General features: G+C 40.9%; 6 protein-coding genes across 8 annotated transcripts; 2 read left to right on the plus strand and 4 right to left on the minus strand.

Moving 5' to 3' along the window:
* Positions 1–68: 68 nt before the first annotated feature.
* RB195_021948 (uncharacterized protein) lies at positions 69–2,797 on the plus strand (the record flags this gene model as incomplete). 2 transcript variants are annotated; one of them, XM_064208900.1, is made up of 7 exons in its annotated part: positions 69–136; positions 204–325; positions 1,023–1,160; positions 1,217–1,380; positions 2,260–2,379; positions 2,504–2,599; positions 2,657–2,797. In XM_064208900.1, 7 exons carry the CDS (start codon positions 69–71, stop codon positions 2,795–2,797), a joined length of 849 nt encoding a protein of 282 aa, XP_064064780.1. The 2 variants fall into 2 exon arrangements, with proteins under 2 accessions (XP_064064780.1, XP_064064781.1); XM_064208899.1 differs by lacking the exons at positions 69–136; positions 204–325 and adding an exon at positions 743–785.
* An 8,093-nt stretch (positions 2,798–10,890) lies between these two features.
* On the plus strand, positions 10,891–14,186 carry RB195_021949 (uncharacterized protein; the record flags this gene model as incomplete). Of its 2 annotated transcripts, XM_064208901.1 has the most annotated exons (6): positions 10,891–10,967; positions 12,173–12,286; positions 12,485–12,551; positions 12,631–12,690; positions 13,319–13,503; positions 14,093–14,186. In XM_064208901.1, 6 exons carry the CDS (start codon positions 10,891–10,893, stop codon positions 14,184–14,186), a joined length of 597 nt encoding a protein of 198 aa, XP_064064782.1. The 2 variants fall into 2 exon arrangements, with proteins under 2 accessions (XP_064064782.1, XP_064064783.1); XM_064208902.1 differs by lacking the exon at positions 14,093–14,186 and having other exon boundaries at positions 13,319–13,504.
* Positions 13,855–14,154, minus strand: RB195_021950 (uncharacterized protein; the record flags this gene model as incomplete). Its single annotated transcript, XM_064208903.1, has 1 exon — positions 13,855–14,154. The coding sequence occupies one exon, from the start codon at positions 14,152–14,154 to the stop codon at positions 13,855–13,857; it is 300 nt and encodes a 99-aa protein (XP_064064784.1).
* Positions 14,187–14,277: 91 nt separating the features above from the next.
* On the minus strand, positions 14,278–14,865 carry RB195_021951 (uncharacterized protein; the record flags this gene model as incomplete). Its single annotated transcript, XM_064208904.1, has 1 exon — positions 14,278–14,865. The coding sequence occupies one exon, from the start codon at positions 14,863–14,865 to the stop codon at positions 14,278–14,280; it is 588 nt and encodes a 195-aa protein (XP_064064785.1).
* A 27-nt stretch (positions 14,866–14,892) lies between these two features.
* RB195_021952 (uncharacterized protein) lies at positions 14,893–15,654 on the minus strand (the record flags this gene model as incomplete). The annotated part of the gene is made up of 1 exon (XM_064208905.1): positions 14,893–15,654. One exon carries the CDS (start codon positions 15,652–15,654, stop codon positions 14,893–14,895), a length of 762 nt encoding a protein of 253 aa, XP_064064787.1.
* On the minus strand, positions 14,893–16,885 carry RB195_021953 (uncharacterized protein; the record flags this gene model as incomplete). Its single annotated transcript, XM_064208906.1, has 4 exons — positions 14,893–15,628; positions 15,724–16,152; positions 16,267–16,581; positions 16,686–16,885. The coding sequence occupies 4 exons, from the start codon at positions 16,883–16,885 to the stop codon at positions 14,893–14,895; spliced, it is 1,680 nt and encodes a 559-aa protein (XP_064064786.1).
* Positions 16,886–19,701: the final 2,816 nt, after the last annotated feature.

Genomic DNA, 19,701 nt, shown 5'->3' on the forward strand with positions numbered 1-19,701 from the left:
CCAGGCTTTCCTCCGGAATCACGAGACTCTTTTCTTTTTTTGTGTTCTGCGTAAAAATTTTAAAACCCATGGGCAGGTTGCAAGCCTCTAGTCCCATGAGTTTCTGGGAGAACTTTCGTTCTCCCGGAGTGGACATGTGGAGCTTATTTGTTGGAAGCGACTCCAAACCGCCTCCCTTGCACCTCCCAGTCACTTGATTGCAGGCTTTTGGCCGGACCGACGTGCGGGATACAAGGATGTCATGAGTCAGTCCTGGCTCAGCAGAAACAGGGAGTCCATCCCCTGAATCCACCTGCGTCTCTGGGCAAGCACAAGGTCGCTTTTGGTTCGCGATTAGCCCCTTATCCTCCACCCGGGGACGCGCCAAGTAGCCTCGCAACTAACCGGCTGTGATCCCTCTAGTGAGCGAGATCCGTGGGAAGGTCACATAATTCTAATTAACGACAAGTTAGCCATTAAAAGCATCACCCCACGAATCTGGAGTGGTACGGATTTCCGGTTGAGCATTCGTTTACGGGATTGTAGATTATTGAGAGAAGGGTGATTTCGTCCATTTCTTCCTAATTGCCGTAGAAAACGGCCCGGAAGATACAGCTTCGAGCGTTCCGGCAAACTATTTTCTACAAGGAGTTCGATTGAAGCGCGCCAGCCCTGTGCTACGCTGCATCTTCCGGGCCGTTTTTTACGGCAACTAGGAAGAAATGGACGGAATCACCCTCTTCTCCATAATCTACTATCCCGTATGAGAATACTCCACCTGAAATCTGCACCACCTCAGATTCGTGGTATGCTGCCTTTCCTCATTCTTTTTCCTAATGAACTTTAGATCACAAGTATTGAGAAAAGTTCTTCATTCTTTGGGGAGGGGGGAATTGCGAATCCCTGGAGTTCTATATTTACCTATAACATTATATTATATTACATGTTATAGTTACATATTGTATATTCTATATGATATGTAGCGATTACCAATCTTCCAATAACACGACAAATCTGCGAAGAACGTAAATCTTTTTTTACAGACGAAAGCACTACAGATCCTGAGGATCATGTCGCAATGCTTCGTGATCCGTTACGGCTGTCATTGTATACGTTTACTCTTGCAATGATTAGCCATGCATTAACGTTAGAATTTTTACAACAAATAAAAAACAAAAATGGTGAGTTTATAATATCATATGTCAGCTCATACATCTATAAATCCATTTATTGTCAGACTGGAATTTTCTAAGAGCAGTGACAGAAGTTGAAAAAGTGAACACGGATAGCTTGACTAAGCTTCGTCGATTGGTCAAATTCAGCGACAAACTTGAATATGCAATGCATAACTATACACAGTTTTGTATAACAGAAAGTGATTACCATTCACTTCAGTGTCAGGTGAGCTTTCGAACTGTGTTCCTCATCTGCAAAATTCCATATGGTTCAATCTGCAAAGATAACGTGTTCAAAGATACCAGGTTGAAATACTGTTCATCACAATGATGAGGTATTCAATATCTCTATTATTTTTCGAAATTAACGGCGGCTTGCCACGAAATTGAATGTGTTGGGATCTTTCCACGATTAGATAGATTTAGAGATGCAGATCACGAGTATGGGCGCGTTCACGATTAATGCCCACTAATTATGCATAAGGACGGTGTGGAGAGCGACTTTGAGGATCAAATTTCTCTACGAGGCATCTAGTAACGTGGCACGTATGAGAATATGCACACGCACCGCGTCTGCGGGTGAGCGGCGCGGCAGAGGCAAAGTGAGCCGCCCAGTTACTGTTCGCTGCTCTCGCACACATGGCACGTTTTCAGATGTCTAACAAGAAAATTCGATTGACAAGGCGATTTTTCACCTCGTGTTTTGGACTACCCGGCAGAATTGAGGGTGACCACATTCATATTTGCAAAACTACACCCTTCTCTTATCCCAACTCCTTACATTTCGTGGTATGTTGCCTTTAAGGACAGCAAACCTTTTCTTAATCTAAAATATGTCCTTCCTTATTTTCGATCCAGCTTTCTGGTAGATTTTCGATACTTTGTTTCCAAAATTCACTTGTCCTTGACGAATGATGCCCTTCCAATGTAGCTGAAAAATTGCATTAGCTATCCTAACAAATCTAAAAAAAAATCTTCCTTCGATCTTAACAGTGGTTTTTCCCTTCCTCTTTGATGCACCTTTGGTTTGTATGGAAATAAAGAAGAAATAATAATAAAGAAGAATAAAGAGTTCTGTTTGCAACTTTTAATAGAACTCTTTCAGTGCTGTGCTTCAAAACCAATTGAACGGATTATACAGCTGTATTCGCTGGATTTCTATGATCCGGACACGTTGCAGTCAACCGAGGGACCTTCGTCGGAGTCGAGCCCTTTACCAGCAGTTGTAAGTTTCCCAGTTTGTTCGGTTCTATGGATTGCTCGCCTTTCTCATCTTCCGGACAAAAATAGTCAATATCTACACTTTCCTCTACAGAAATTACATTAATTTCTACAGCGAATAATTTCAGGAATTCCTCGTTTGTGCGCCATGTGCAAACACTGCTCAGTTATATCACAGATGTTATCATATGAAATATCATTTGCTAAAAATGTGTGAAGATAAGGTAAGGTATAACGGCGCGAATTTACGAATGCGAGGATTCTTGAGAAGATGTTTTCAGTTGGAGGTCATTGGCACACAACATCCGGAATATTCACCTGAGAAAACAGTTGAGGCTGCTCGGAAATGCCGTGTCTGGCTGAATAAGGTGCTCACGGATTACATGGATATTTGGAAGAAAATACAAAATCTTGACCATTGAGATAGCATCCTTCAGTGCCCTTTACCATATTCATAGCACATGAGCGTTTTCGCGTTGTGGCATGCAGTCATTTCCTTATTCTGGGACATTCTCGTGGAAGAACTAGTCCCACAGTAAGCTCAACTCTGAACATTCGAACATTTATTTAACTGATTCAGCAACCGCTTGTCATATTCGATTTTTATCCTCGAAAGATCTACAGCTCATGTGAACTTTCTGTCATACCACCATAAAAATACGACCTTTCAACACTATCTTTTCTAGTTTTAATGATTTGATGCATATTTCTCTAAATATTAGTCATCAGAATTTTCATAATCAGTGCAAGCTTTCATTTTGACCTCGTAGCCCTTCTTGGGAAGTAGGGTACCTTTTTTGCACATCAACATTGCCTACAAGACGTATGTTCTTCTTTTTTTGCTGTTTCTTCATTCATATGTGATCTAGAACCTCTGTGTCATTTTGAAGGCAAGTTGATCACGGCTATCACATCGCATGACCTTAAAGTTCTTTATTAACGATCAACTAGTCTTCATATCAAATGCGGGAGTATTTATACAGCTCAAACATATTTTCGTTACATAATTCACTTATGTCCGTCTAAAAGCCTCGAAAAAGTGGCAGGTCTCGTTGAATTTTATGTTTGTCCTGTTTTCTTCGGGCCTTTATTCGAGCGATTTTCGTTCGTTTTAGGAGAAAATTTTTTTTGTACAGAGAGAACAGATATGATCTCACACTCAGCCTTTAGAAGAATAAATAGCTACACATACTATGTGTTAACTGTGTACATTTATTTAATAAGCAATTTCTTACCTATTTCGAACGGCATGGCAAAAATAGAAAGTAGCGGGAGATATGCTTTTCTATTACGAAAAGTATTACTATAGTAAAACCATATGTTACAGTTATTGCAGAATCTCATGTGTTTTGTAGTTTTATACCTTGTTACTCCATTATTACATTTCCTTATTTTGTTCAACTTTTGGGTACTATTAATGTATTATTTATTTCTATTTATATTTTGTTTTCTTATAATTTATTGCTCGACTAATGTAAATAACCGTTCTGTAACTTGATAATTTTTTTTTCATCAACATACCTGATACCGCTTGTGGCAAAGGAAAAAGAACTATTGTAAAAATTGTCCTGCTATCGAATCTGCTTACCTTACCACAATATATAGTTCCTTCTCGGTTCTCATTCATATAGCGAATGAATGATAGTTGATATTACAAAGGGTTGACGCCTTCGATATAAAGGTAACGTGTGTTTAGTTCACGACTATGAGTGTGATCAATCTCAATTCCTCCAAATAACCCAAAAAAGGTATATGAATAGCGGTGGATGCACCATGCCTCCCACGATGCAACTTTTTACGCAATAATGGCGTTTCCATTGTCGTCCAATTGATGTATCTGAAAAAAGCAAGAGAAGTTCTTCAACGTACGCAATTGCAGGTGCGTTGTGGATTGCCATCGTTCTACTACCCGTACTAAGTTGTATCGTTGGGGACACTGCTGCGACGGAAGCTGTTTCACATGCCTTTTTCTTGACTATTAGTGAGAATTAAAGGTGATCACGTTCATACATGTGAACTACACTCCTAATCCCCTGTATTCGAGGAGAACTCCTAACATCCTCAATTACGTAGTGGGCTACTTTCAAGTATAGAGTTGTCAAAGTTTACAAACGGCCTACACAATAAGATGCAAGTGGAAACCTATGTATTAGGTCTGCATCCCTATACTTCCAGGCAAGCCTTGTCTCCGAAGAAATGAATATTCGAACTAAAAGACGTGCAAATATACTTAGCGTGAGCGTGACATTGTCCATACACCGTAAGTCACATTGGTTACCTTAAAGGCATCACCCCACGAATCTGAGGTGGTGCAGATTTCAGGTGGAGTATTCGTATACAGGATGGGAGACTACGGAGAGGGGGGTGATTCCGTCCATTTCTTCCTAATTGCCGTAAAAAACGGCCCGGAAGATACGGCTTCATTCGTTTTGGCGCACCATTTTGTACAAGAGGTTCGACTGGAGCGCGCCAGTCTTGTGCGGCGCCGCATCTTTCGGGCCGTTTTTTACGGCAATTAACAAGAAATGGACGGAATCACCTCCCTGTCCGTAGTCTCCCATCCCGTATACGAATACTCCAGCTGAAATCTGCACCACCTCAGATTCGTGGGGTGATGCCTTTAAAGACAGCGTATCAGGAAATTGGCGTAGTGAGGGAACCTCAGGGAAACTATGGAGTTGGGTTGTAGATCACGAAACTAAGCGTGACCTCGCTCAACTGCCCCTAATCATCGTTAAAAAAAAACGCGGTGGAAGACGCCGTTTTCCCGCAAAATCAGCTGTAGCGCGTCACCCTTGTGCACGCGCCGCGTGCATAAGCGAGGAGTCGAGGAGCAGTGAGTTCTCCTTAGGACCATATTGAAGCAGAATTAATGAATAGGTTGCTGAGGAGATCGCAGTGATGCTGTGAAAGGTACGCATTCTAACGAACTTTGTATGGAATAATGCGGTTCCCCCGCCGTTTTCAAGACGACCAGAAGGAATTGGTCGATTCTACGTTGTGTTTCGTAATCTACATCCCGCATCCCGAACTCTATGGTTTCTCTCGTGTTTCCGCACTACGTCGTGATACGGTTTCCGCAGTTTCGTGATACGCTACCTTTAAAATATCTACAATGCTCTGCGTGAACATTGAAAAACCGACGGTGAGTGACGGTGCGGCACCGTCCGCCACGGTCGCTTGCTCATAACTGCTCATAAAATGAAAACTTCAGGACAACACATATATCATTAGATCCCACACCACTCGCTTATACAGATCGTTCGTCTTACCTCATCTTGAATATGGCTCTCATATTTGGAGCCCCTCAAAGAAGAAGCACATAGCGAAGATAGAAAAGGTGCAAGATACTTTTACCCGTATGTTGTTCAGAAGAACGTCAGCAAATCTAACGGTAACTAGGTACAACGATCGTCTTAAAAAAATTAGGTATGATCAGCTTGAAGAACAGACGTATATACTCCGACTTGATCTTTTGTTTTCGAGTCCTCAGAAACGAAACCAAGTTAACGCCCAGCAAATATTGTACTTTACTACTGTAAATACTTTAGACCTACTAGTGAAAAAAGTGGCGGTTTCAACTTACATTACGCAAAAATTCAGTATAAAAACTTTTCGCTTATGTTCAACAATTTCTTCTATAGAACTGCAAGATGGTTGGAGCTCTTACCTCGTGGTGTCCTTGAAGCCGGATACAGTAGAATATTCAGGATGAGTTTGAAGAAAATTGACATTCGCCGGTGTTTGAAAACTGATGTCTAACAGCATGCTTCTCTTATTCTAGCAACTTTCAGATGTCTGGTGCCATTTGCCCAGTATACGGACCTCTCATAGATTCCCACCATTAGTAGTTCTTAGTTGTTTACTACATCCCTCTTTTTGCCCTCCTTCTCATAAATCTATTTTTTTTCAGCTAACTGCTTGGCCAGTCCTAGCCTCCTTCTGACCCATGAAGCCTAACTCGCTCACTGAAGCTCATTCACTAACAAGGATACTAATATCTTATGATTTGATCACTTTTTTAAAATGTTCCGTCATGTCGCCTCTTCTCTATACTATCTCTAAATAGCCTCATCTTAATGACTTCCGCATCTTCTAGCTGGCATGGTCTTGTCTAGATTGTGGTGGTTAGTCGTTTGACGATCACGAAAGTTAGTGAACTCTCTTCGTTCAAGGTCTTTCGTCAGATTCGCTCTATATTGCAACTTGCTCCTGCTGGAGCTAAGTTGTTCGTATCCCGATATGTTAAACAAGCCGTTAATGTTCTGGATTGAGGGAGTAGATGTCATGAAAGGACTCTTCACTTTCTGGAGTAGGAGAACGACATATTGATGCGTTTCCGCCACGAAAAGGACTGCGTCATGCCCCACTGACAATGAGTTTCCCGATTTTTTCTTAACTATCCTGACATAGTCAAATGTGTTTCTTTTTCTTTTTGGTGCACTATCTGTGTGTGCGAATAAATAAATAAATATCGTTGAGGATGGAGCAAAACGACGCCAAATATGCGCCAAAAAGCAATAAGTAGAACCTAACATTCCCTAAGGTTATGGTTGAAAAAGTGTTCAGAAACTCAAACTTTCACATTCGGTCAGGACATCAAAAAATTGTTGTAGGCAAGCACTTGAAATTGGTGATTTGCTAATTTTTTTTTTGCTATCTATGCAATTTTAATTGTTGTGTAAAATAGCGGTTCGTTCTTATTTTGAACGTTTGTTGCAAGGAAAGGAGTTGTCAAAACAGCCTACAAAATCGCGGTTGAGCACAACTTTGCCTGGGTTTTGCGAGATTTCTATTGCATATAGAGAGACAAACCCCGTTCGTACACTAGAGTAGCGCAAAGTTTGAAAATCCCACTTTTCGTCTTTTTCCTTTCATTTTATCTCTACTTTGCACATCCGCTAATCTCCACAACAAAAATCAAATTGAAGGAATCTAAGCAGAACTCTTAAAACAGATAATGTACATTAGTTTGTAAGGTTTGTTTTCCTCTGAATAGATTTTCTCACTCTATTATAGCACTTTCTTTCATGACTTTCCATAGAAAGGAAGAGTATGAAGCTCACTATTAAATTTTACGCAATTATTTCAATACTATGCTCCTTGATTTACAAAAAATCGAGCTCGCCACAGCATTTCTAGTTGAATGATATGGTTTTCACAGCTATTATTTCTTTTCTACCAGACTTCGCGACCCGGCTATTTTCGCACCTCAACCAAGGCTGGTCTATTAGCCATTGGCAACTACGATGTTGGAAAGGCAACATTTACATAGACGTCGCATATTTTTGTTTGGAAAAAGTTCTGAATTAATCTTTTGCAAATATTACATGATGAAATCAAGGACTAAGATTAATCGAATTCTAGTGAAGATGAGATTGTTAATATTGTCTCCTCATCTGACCACTCCAGTTCAGCTGTCGTTAATGCGATAAGATTTAAACTATCTTATCCTCTGTTTTATATAAGTAGTTCGAACAATGACTACTATCTTTTTTATAATTAATTGTTGTTGTTATTTCAAAATTGGCTCTAACTGCAAATACTTCACGGAAAAACGAGCTACCCAGCTGGCACTAATAAATCCAACATGAGAGCATGAATATTAACATTTTAATAGTGATGTGAATTGGTACTATGTATTAAAGTGAAATGTTCAATTTTTTCTATTCCATGTACATATTTGAATTTCTTGGAATAAAATGTAGAGTTGACATCTACACAATGTTTCATTCCAGTGCTGCAGCAGTGACTGCCAATGGCTAATAGACCAGCCTTGGTTGAGGTGCGAAAATAGCCGGGTCGCGAAGTCTGGTAGAAAAGAAATAATAGCTGTGAAAACCATATCATTCAACTAGAAATGCTGTGGCGAGCTCGATTTTTTGTAAATCAAGGAGCATAGTATTGAAATAATTGCGTAAAATTTAATAGTGAGCTTCATACTCTTCCTTTCTATGGAATGTTATGAAAAGAAGGTGTTATAATAGAGCGAGAAAATCTATTCAGAGGAAAACAATCCTTATAAACTAATCTACATTATCTGTTTTAAGAGTTCTGCTTAGCTTCTTTCGATTTGAACTCTGTTCTGGTGATTAACGGAGGTGCAAATTAGAAATGAAATGAAAGGAAAAAGACAGAAAGTGGGATTTTCAAACTTTGCGATACTCTAGCGTACGAATGGGGTTTGTCTCTCTATATGCAATAGAAATCTCGCAAAACCCAGGCAAAGTTGTGCTCAACCGCGATTTTGTAGGCTGTTTTGACAACTCCTTTCCTTGCAACAAACGTTCAAAATAAGAACGAACCGCTATTTTACACAACAATTAAAATTGCATAGATAGCAAAAAAAAAAATTAGCAAATCACCAATTTCAAGTGCTTGCCTACAACAATTTTTTGATGTCCTGACCGAATGTGAAAGTTTGAGTTTCTGAACACTTTTTCAACCATAACCTTAGGGAATGTTATTTTCTAATTATTGTTTTTTGGCGCATATTTGGCGTCGTTTTGCTCCTTTCTCAACGATATGTCGGTTTTTGAGTAGATCTCAAAGAGAGGGATCTAATGATACATGTGTTGTCCTGAAGTTTTCATTTTCTGAGCAGTTATGAGCGAGTGACGGTGGCCGACGGTGCCGCACCGTCACTCACCGTCGGTTTTTCAATGTTCACGTAGAGTATTGTACTTCGTAAATGTTATGGAGGATGCATATCAGTTGTTTTGGGATAGTCATCGATCTCTCATTGTATTATAAATTAACGTTTACGTTAATTTTCTTTTGGATTTACATTTCATTTACCTCATCTGAAAAGACCAATCTAAAGGTACAGCATCGCAAAATGCATAGTCTTGAAAAGATACAGTCTGATTCGGATTGCGAAATAAGGGACGGATTATCAAACACTGCATTTTAATTTGTGTAGGTCCCCGTTGATGAACTGAATCGGATTTTTCGACAAATTGGACATGTAGGTCTATTAGTTAAATGGGTATGACGGGAAACGAGAAGTGATATCTTCCTTGTGAATGTGAATGTCAGCATCTCCTAAAATATTAGCTAGCTCATTTGAAACCGAGATGCGAAACAAAAACTTCTGAATAAGTATTAGAACTATCGAAAGAAAGCAACGGACAATTCGAGGAATGATTAGATATTTTCTGGCAAGTGGAAGCGAAAATAAGCCTGTAGTCTTCTGATTGACGACGATATTGTTATAAACTATAAAAATGATTGCTTCTATCTGATAATCGATTTCTTTTTATTTTAGTCATGGTTTACCTCTTCTTACCTCAGTAGCACTGGAGACGATGACAAATAGATCATATTTGTAGATTTTGGGTTTTTGTCGCAATTTCGTTTATCTCTACATATGTCTCCTTGTGCAAAGGTCGCCTGAGAGCGTATATTGTAATTCCGCTGGCATCGTTGCCCCATGCGTACAACTATGTATTGTTTGCCAAGTGGAGATTAACGATATGCTAGCGCCTTGATATGTGACGATGATACGTAGTGTTGACACGGCACATAGACCCAAAACCATATCGTGTGGTTAAAAAATGGAGTAACAGATTGAGGTGTGAGTGCGCATCCACAATTGAAATTTATCCGGTTTAACACCTTAAACCTTTTTTTCTGGTAGAATTATTGAAAAAAATCACTTGACTTAATTTCTGGATTTGAGCCTTTTTCATTTTTATCATGAAAACTTTCGAGTACCAGAATCCAATTTATATACTTCTGTTTTCATTGCCATCTTTGTGGAATCCTGAAATTTGAACTCAACATTCGAACTTGGTTATTTAGTTCATACCTTGGTTCAAAAATGAAAAAAAAAATTCGGGGATTTTGTGATCACATACTTTTTTTCAGGATCTCGTTACCTGTCCGAAATTTCGAACGCACAATCTTTGAAGCTACAGCTGTAGTCTGGTATTGTAATTCGGCCTCACTTAGATTTTTGTGCGTTTTTGTGATCACCAATATCGTACTGCTGAAAATGGTGGAAATACTAGAATTTCGCGAAAGTTACGCGCATAATTACTGGAAGTGGATTAATTCATAATGGATCTCGTTCAATACCTCGGATTTTGTTCCATTTCAGCAAATTTTAAAATTAACAATTAGCAGTTAACATGCGCAAATATAGTAGGTCGATTCTGTATGAGAACCACAAAACTTCGATCCTGGATACGTTTCCCTTCTATACGTTTGTGTGCACCGTGGAGAGTTAACAAAATGTTACCAGTTTAGCCACACTGCGCACTAACTACAATGAATGAATGACTGCAAATCGCGACGCTCTAAGAAATCGATATAAAAGAGTCATATGAGGATTTCGGATTGAAATAATCATGGATCTGAGGTCAATACGTGAATCATCTCCAGAAATCACCTTCTGTGTAGCGTAAGGACACAGAAGGCCTTTCACTCACCGCCCCCGCGTTCCATGCGATCGAAGTAGCTCGCAGCCGCCGCTGTTTGCTCGATAAGGTATTTGTCGTGGTGAGACTGTACGATGCGTGCGCTTGACTGTTTTTCCCTACTCACCCTTTTATTTTATCCATCCTGTCAACAGTATCAACAGCAACAACGGTATGTTTCATCATTTCGTAATTAATATCGTTATTTTCTAGCTGTTTTCGAATCACATGCATATTTCTTCATTTGCAGAATAAATTCTAATTTATTGTGAGGTCCTTTTTTGCACCAGTAATACAGAATATGGCTCTCCTCGTTTTCTACTCATTTATTTTATGATTGCGATTGAACGTTAGTGAGATTTTTAAAGACACAAAAGCTACTACCGTAGCAAAGACATTACTGTAACTTTTTGCACGACTCAGCTGTCAAGGACTATTCGATGAAACTAATAAACCAAGATTCGCCAACCAAGAATTGGTATTCAAAGGCGATAAGATTTTGTGTCAGAAAAGAAATACCATAGAGTTTCCTGCAGTTATCTTCAGCATTCCTTGCTCGCGGACCTTATTCTTAATGGAGACCGACCAGATTGAATAAATCCCATTCTCTAAAAGGGAATTATTGATTTCATTCTTCTCAGTTTCTAGAATGTTGGAGAAATGGCCTCAAAGCAGGAATGTTTTTTTTGTCACTCACAAATCTTTGAAAATTCCGGCAATAAAAAAAAACTGCGGTTGAAGTGAAATACCGTTCAATGTGATTCATCTATGATGCTGATTCTCAGCTGAGTTCAACCACTCTTCAGACGAAATTTTCACAAACAGGAGAAGAAAGTTAGAAATTTCCAAAACTGTCAAAACCCTTCCACTCAACTGCAGTAACTTTAGTTACCGTAACTCTAACTTAAATTGTGGTGCGTGAATTAACCACCGATGTATCTGTTAAATGTTAAACACACACACACACACACACACACACACACACACACACACACACACACACACACACACACACACACACACACACACACACACACACACACACACACACACACACACACACACACACACACACACACACACACACACACATACACACACACACATACACACACACACACACACACACATACACACACACACACATACACACACAATACTTCCTCATCTGATAAGAACGATGACAGTCCCACACAGCAAAAAACAGTGACGAAGAATCCAACCTTTTTTTCTTCAAAGCATGACATCCGTAGTTTATTCCTTCATTTCACTAACAAAAACAAGAGTTATAAAAATTAAATTTTTTTCTTATTTAATTGCTTCTCAAATGAAAGGTAAAAGTTGTTCTGCCGAGCATAAACGCAACAGGCTTCTTAGGGTTTCTTATCAAGTACAACAAGGATATGGTCAACAGAATCAACTGCAACAACAACAACAACAACAACAACAACAACAACAACAACAACAACAACAACAGCAAGGAGGGCAAATGTGAGCGATTCTATAACATCATTGTGACAAAATAAGGAGAGGATATAAAATGGGAGAAGAATATACATATAACATACTAAATAATTATTCACAAATGAAAATAAGTGAAGCAGAATAATAGTAAAATAAATAAATGCATATCAAATATATACCTGTATGATTTTGAATGAGGGAACTCAGAATAAATTGTTATTTCAGATATGGGCAACAGAATACATATCAACAACGGTATAATGGGCAACCGATGAACTCGTACAATCAACAGGTTAATCTATGATAATAAAAAAACTGTGAAAGAACAAAGTATGAATACATATGTCTCATTTAAAGTGTTTTTTTTTCAGTCACAACAACAACAACGTACCGGTTCAAGCGCAAATGTCGTTAACGCACCGATGAGATTGGTGAGTTCCAGTCCATTTATTTTTTCATTTATTCTTTTGAGGTCTTTCTTTTGTTATGAAAGGTAAGAGTATCCTCGATTCGGATTTTTATTCCATAATCCTGGACATTTCAAAGATTTATGATGAAAACGAATGTGATTTTCTATCTTCTTTGGTCTGTCTGATCCCGCTTATTTACCTGAGTAAATACCACTCTTAGTGAATCCCTAATACATAATTTTCCACTTTAGATTTCTCTTCGTTTTTGCATTGTTTGGCAACATTGATTCAAAAAAATTCTTATTCACATATGGTGGACTTTTTCGTTCTTTCTCCATAATTCTCTATTGTTGATATAAGGTGCAAAAATCAATGAATTGATTGTTTTTGAGGTTTATCTGCATTCTAATTAGCATTACTTGATCCTAGCCACTAATGTCTACGGAAATATCCTTATTATTAGAAGCAACTTACCTTTCCTTCTAGCCTTTAGAAAAATCTGAAAATTTGCACGTATCCATCTCCAAATAAACAACATCAATTTCCTCGATCATCTATTTATGGCTCTTTTGCGCCAACTCACAAGCTGAGCCATTGCTTGTTTATCCATCGAAAACATACGAGACCGATTTGATCGTTTTTTTTTCAGGTAGCTTCTACCACGATTCCTAACGGTGCACAAGTTCAAATACGTTTAACTTCCTATCAAAATCCAACTATGGCTCTCTCAAATACTACAACGTGCAACTGTCCCACAAGTTACTGTGATTTTCTTCCGCAAAATCAACAAAACGCCTGTTCATTCAGCTTCGTCACTGTCATCTCTTCTTCTTAGTGAGTAATTGTATCCTTTTTTCGTTTGAGTCTTATTTTTTTGCAACTACACATGAACATATAAAATTCAATGAATTCTGCAAAAAAAAAATGTTATGGCTTTCAAACAACCGGCTGACTGCTCTAGCTTGTCACAAATTTCTCTTCGAACTAATCAACAGGTGAATGAATTAAGAAAATGACGAATTTATGACGAATTCGGTGTCATCGGCAAAATCAATCAATGAGACGAATATTTTCTTCGCGCCTTGTGTTGGCAAAGGCATTTATGACAATACTGATAAGACGACAGGGGTTCTCGTGGTACTTGTAGGACCAGCTAATGACTTTGACTTAACCGGCGGGCTGATGTCATCGCCTGACGCGATTACCCGCATCTTCGCCGAGGTGTGCCGTCCTTGAACACAGCTCTGCCCAACCTTCTCGATCTTCTGCGAGAGCTTGCACAGAATCAATCCATTCGTCGCTATTCCATATTCTGCGAAACCTTACGTCTCGCCTGAACTGCCTATCCACGCCGAGTGTCCTAACGTCCTCCTTCACCGCCTCAGTCCAGAACTTCCGTTTTCGGCCAGGTGGCTTCTTCCAGCTTGAACCCGGCAAACTCCTCAGAACTCGTTGAACAAGGCGATCTGCCGGTCTCTTTAACATATGACCAAAGAAGCGCAGACGATTTACTTTAGCCACTTTCGATGGCGGTGCAAGATGTTGATGTTTTCCACGTGCAATCCGCCGGTATATCACATCACTTTATGCGTAAAGATCTTCATTGTATCATATCCTAGGCCAAAAGTAGCCAAGTAGCCGTCTAAGCAGGTTTCGTTCCGTGCAATCAAACCTCTCCATAACCGTTAATGGTGCTGGCCAAGTCTCCGATCCGTACATCATGATGGGGCGAATTGCGGATAGGTAGACTAGCAGCTTGACTTCGTTGGTGATGGGGGTCGACCACAGGCATTTCGTTAAGGAGTTAAATGCAGAAGTGGCCTTAGCGCATCTTTGCTGAACATCTCTCCCGTAGCAGTCGTTGTTCTTCAGCGTACAACCCAGGTAACAGAACTCATCGACGAGTTCTATCGGTTGTCCGTACACCCTGATTCCCGTTCGAGGTCTCGAAGAGATCCACATCTGCTTGCATTTATCAGGGCGTAGTACTCCATAGGCTGCAGCCAGCTTCAATACAAGATTGACAACATGTAGAAGTTTCGTACTGCTTTCCGCGAATATAACGACATCGTCGGTGTACTCGAGGTCAGTCAAGTGGCACCCTGATGGTGCTAAGACAATGTCGGCAGGACACTGGTCGACTGTTCTTCGCATGATGCCGTCGATTGCGAAATTGAACAGGAAAGGTCCTGCCATTGCCCCTTGTCTTACTCCAGTTACCACTTAGAACGGTGTTGTACATCCGGCTGGTGTTCGAACTGCAGCAGTTGTTCGCTTATCCATGTCATCAAGCAAGCGAACGAACTTTCCTGGTACTACATCGGCGCGGAGCGCGTTGAGAAGACGGCCTCGGTGAGGAGAGTCGAACGCGGCTTCAAAGTTCAGAAACGCTAGTTGCATTGGCATCGAATACTGCTGCCAGATTTCGATCACTCTCCCGACGATGAACACCTGGTCAATCGTAGATCGGCCAGGACGAAAGCCAGATTGCTCGTCGCGCGTTGTTTCTTCGTGATGTTTAATGAGTCGGTCCACGATAATGCGCTCCAATACCTTGTACATAACACGCAGCAAGGGGATTCCTCGACAATTCCTGGGGTCCGTGACGGATAACTTCTTGTGGAGGGGAATTATGATAGCGTGTCTCCACGAATCAGGAATCCTTTCGTGTATCCATATTGAACGGATGATCTTTGTCATCTCACGAATCCCAGACGGAGGAAGATATTCTAGCATTTCTGCGCTAATCCCATCGTCCCAACCAGATTTTCCATTCTTCATTTTTTCAATACAGACCAGGACCTCCGACTCGGTCGGTGGCTCCTCGTTAACCGCATATGTCGGTCTATGAACGTCTTCGACTTTAGGAGCTGACGGTGCTAGCCGATTCAGCAAGGTCTTGAAGTGCTCCTTCCAAATTGGAAGAGTTGCTTCACCGACAGCTACCACATTAGCAGTGCTGAGGACATGGGAACATCTTTTCATTTTTCACTATACTGTTTTAGTAGAGCATAGGCTTTCCGCGGGTTCCTGTCCTCCCACGCCTTCTCAAACCCCATCGCTCTTGACGTCCACTCGTTATCGCGGTCTTGTTGCAGTTGACGACGCAGCTTCCTTCTAAGACGCTTTTCCTGGTTGAAGTCACCAGCGCTGCGCGCGATACATACAGAATTGTTTGTGGATTTTGTTTCCGCAGATGCAAAGGCAAACTTCTTCCGCGGCAATAGAACTGGGTGTGTTTCCCTTACAGCGTCCTGGATGCAGTTTGTGAAGGAATCCGCATCGCTAAGCTTCTTCTTGGTCCGTACTCCAACATGAATAGACACACGTTGGCGGAATTTCGCTCTGCATTCATCGTCTTTCAGACCTGCCATGCCGATTTTCGGTTGAAGAGGAACTCCTCGATTTCTCTTGTGGAACCGTATCTTGAAGCTGAGAAGAACTGGACGGTGGTCAGTGTCGAATGCGACGTCCCAAACAGCTCTAGATTTTCGGATATCTGACTAAGGAATGTTCCTCGCCAGAACGTAGTCGAGCTGAAGTTCGAGAGTTCCCATCTTCCGCTTGGGCTACTATTCAGGTGTCAAAAGGATTGACCCTTGCCGCCTAAGCTGATGGCGTCGACGATTCGTCTCAAACGTGAAAGCGATGATTAGGTCCGTCTGTTCACATGAGTCGACCAGACGGTGACCATTATCCGAAGTGCGCTCCGCTGGATAACACCATTTTTCCAACACATCGGATTGTTGTTCGAGTCCCATCTTCGTATTTGTGTCGATTCCGACAATAACCTCCCGTTTTCTTGGTATTTTAGATATCAACGCATTGAGTTCATCATAGAAGGTGTCCTTGCTGTTGTCATCAGCGGTTTCTGTAGGTGCGTGAGCACTTACGATCCAGAGTTCACGTCCTCTGCGACCCCGCAGTCATACGAAGACGCATCTAGACGACATTGAGCCAACTTCCTCCACCAGGTTCTTGTAATCGTTCCTCACAGCTATCGCGCAGCCACCTACTTTGTTCTCCTCAGCATATATATGTATATGGTGTAATTTTCGATGCTGATGACGGGCCGATCTCTCATGCTTGTTTCCTGCAGTGCAGCAAAAGGCACACAGAGATATCGCAGAAGTCTGGATAGAGCGGCTTGTTGGAGTTCACTCGATAGTGTTCGGCAGTTCAGTTCGAAACGAATGGTTGTTGCCAAAGATTCCATGCTGCCTTCAGGCAGTTGACCTTTCAGGTTAGGCGGTGGCGGTGTGCTGGACGACAGCACCTTTTTGCAATGTATGGGAAGCATTCGCCATATAACAGTGCAGGTTATATAGCTCGTACGTTCCCAATGCGTACAATCAAACGCCTGATTGCGTTTAGTTAAAGCAGGGCCACCACGTGCAGGTAGCAATCAGACTCGTATGCGCGGCCCGGACCAGCTAATATCATAAAATATGAATGCCTCATCAGTGAGAAGACCTAAGGAAAATGTCTAATTTTTTCATTCTTATAAGCAAGGATTAGGAATTACGAAATAACTTAAGCAATAGGCTTTCAAAGAACCCTATGCGCTCATTTCAGATTTCTATGCAGAAATTTAAGCATTCTTTTTTATGCCCAAGCTAGTTAACCAAACCTTGAATTTACTGGACCTCGATGTTTAATTTCATTTTTGGTTATGTGGCCTTGTTCCTTCTTGTAGGGAGTTTTCAGTGATTCTTGTGCCGAAAATAACCGTAAGCAAATTATAGATCGCGTTAAATTTACTATCCCGCGGTAATGACCACGTTCTTTTGATATGAATTCGGTAGATTAGTTAGTCTGGAGTGTGTTGAAGTCAAAATCTGTGGAGAATTCCATCGCAGCATCGGCGCGTTGAGAAATGACTCCAGAAGGACTGAGAGGAGCTGGATTTGGCCTACTTGTCTGCCACCACTTCCTCCCCCGTCTCGAGGGGTCTATCGCATTTGAAGCAGGAAAAATCGCGTTTCAACCAAATATTTGCTTCCTATATAGGGCGGAAATGTTGCTTTATTTCATTTTTTCATCATTTTTGTTCCGCTTGACAGGGGCATTTTACCGTGCATCAGTAATTTTGACGCACCTTGTACATCTTGCGAAATTCCAAAGTGTTAGAAACTTGAAATAGTTCTTGGGTAATGTCTGATTCTCGTTGCCTTCATTTTACTCGTTCCTAGTATACGGATAAACTAAAAAGGAGCGATTAGGACTTTAGATATTCGAGACTTCACTACACACTAAGTTCTCCATCTTGATGACACAGTGATTGTTGAAATCACTAATGAATCACTCACATTCATACTGTGTCGACCTCATGCGTTACATCTTTGGCTGAGGAGGCAAATACTGACACCCTCCATCTCTGCAGCGGCTGATCCATAGAATCGTCATTGATAGACAATAGCGAGGATGCTAATGAAGAGGCATTTTCTACGAATATTAATCTTACTGATAATGTGCACAATTGCATGACAAAAAAGTGAAACAGGAGCTCGTCAGTTCCACAATATGGGCCGTCGTTGCATCGATCGGGTTAGCGCAGAGAGGCAGAGTATTAATGTTCGCTCCTGCCAGAGACGTAACGCGTCAGGAGGATACAACTCATTTAGTGGAGGCTGCATAGATGGAAGATACCAGTACTTGCCTCCTCAACCAAGGATGTAAAACAAGAGGCCGACACAGCATGATTGTGGGTGATTCATGAGTGATCTTAACAACCACTGCATCATCAGGATGGAGAACCAAGCGTCAGATGAAATTTCCAATATCTATATTCCCGATCTCTCCTTTTTAATTGATCTGTATACTAAGAACGTCTAAAACGTTCAAAATGCATCACTGCACTTCTCTGAATGCTGCATCATGAATGATATGGTGACTGGAATTTTGGCAAGCCATGGCGTTAATTTTTCTTCTCTGTTTTGAAAAGCTTATAGCGTTATATATGCAGCTGTGCTTTAACGGAATTTCTCGTTTCTGAAAGTGTTGGGAATATCCACGAGCGGTTGTTTAATGTTTACGGGACTGCCGCTTTCAGCCAAAGCGTCATTGATCATTGTGCTTGCGTGATGAAAGATAACCAAAATTCGTACTGAACATGGAATACACGCACTTCTGCTGCGCTTCCATGATGCCGAAAAAGCGTGAGAGAACATTTCTGGAAAGTGGCCAACAGACTTAACGGGTGTATGCAGCAAAGCAATTTTTAATAGCTAAAGTTTCACAGAAATAAATTGTGTTTATTTCTGTGAAACTGAAACTTTCTTTGAATACTTCTTGTATGAGCAAATTCTGAAACATGAATTTTTTCTCGCAGAAGATCCTTCAGGCGTGAAGGCGATGGTAAATTTCAAAAATCCTCCTGAGAATGCTTAAGGATTCACAAAAATCTATTTTGGTCGCTTCTTTTGAGGGAAGCTTATGTGATTCTCAAAACGGTTCTCAAAATGGTTCTCAAAGAATCTACGAAACTGAAATTCCTATGATTTTATCATGGAAGTGAAGTTTTTTCTGCTACTCAATGCATCTACAAAAATCAGAGTAAGGTTGGATAATCTTCATTGGAACTCTCCTCCATCATTTGCCAAAGCTAAAAGATGGAGAGCTGAGTATAAACTGGGACGTGTAGTGGACGCCAAACGTGTTGTTTTGGCTTAAAGGCATCACTCCACAAATCTGGAGTGGTATGGATTTTCGGTGGAGTATTCGTATACGGGATCGTAGATTATTGAGAGAAGGATGATTCCGTCTATTTCTTCCTAATTGCCGTAGAAAACGGCCCGGAAGATACGGGGCTTCGAGCGTTCCGGCGCACTATTTTTCACAAGGAGTTCGACTGGAGCGCGCCTGCCTTGTGCACGCGCGTATCTTCCGGGCCGTTTTTTACGGCAATTAGAAGAAATGGAAGGAATCGCACCCCTCTCCATAATCTACTATCCCGTGTACAAATATTCCACCTGAAATCCGCACCACCTCAGATTCGTGGTATGCTGCCTTTAACGCGTTGAGTTTTTAGCG

Source organism: Necator americanus, chromosome X (assembly GCF_031761385.1).
Source record: "Necator americanus strain Aroian chromosome X, whole genome shotgun sequence".
Lineage (NCBI taxonomy): Eukaryota > Metazoa > Nematoda > Chromadorea > Rhabditida > Ancylostomatidae > Necator > Necator americanus.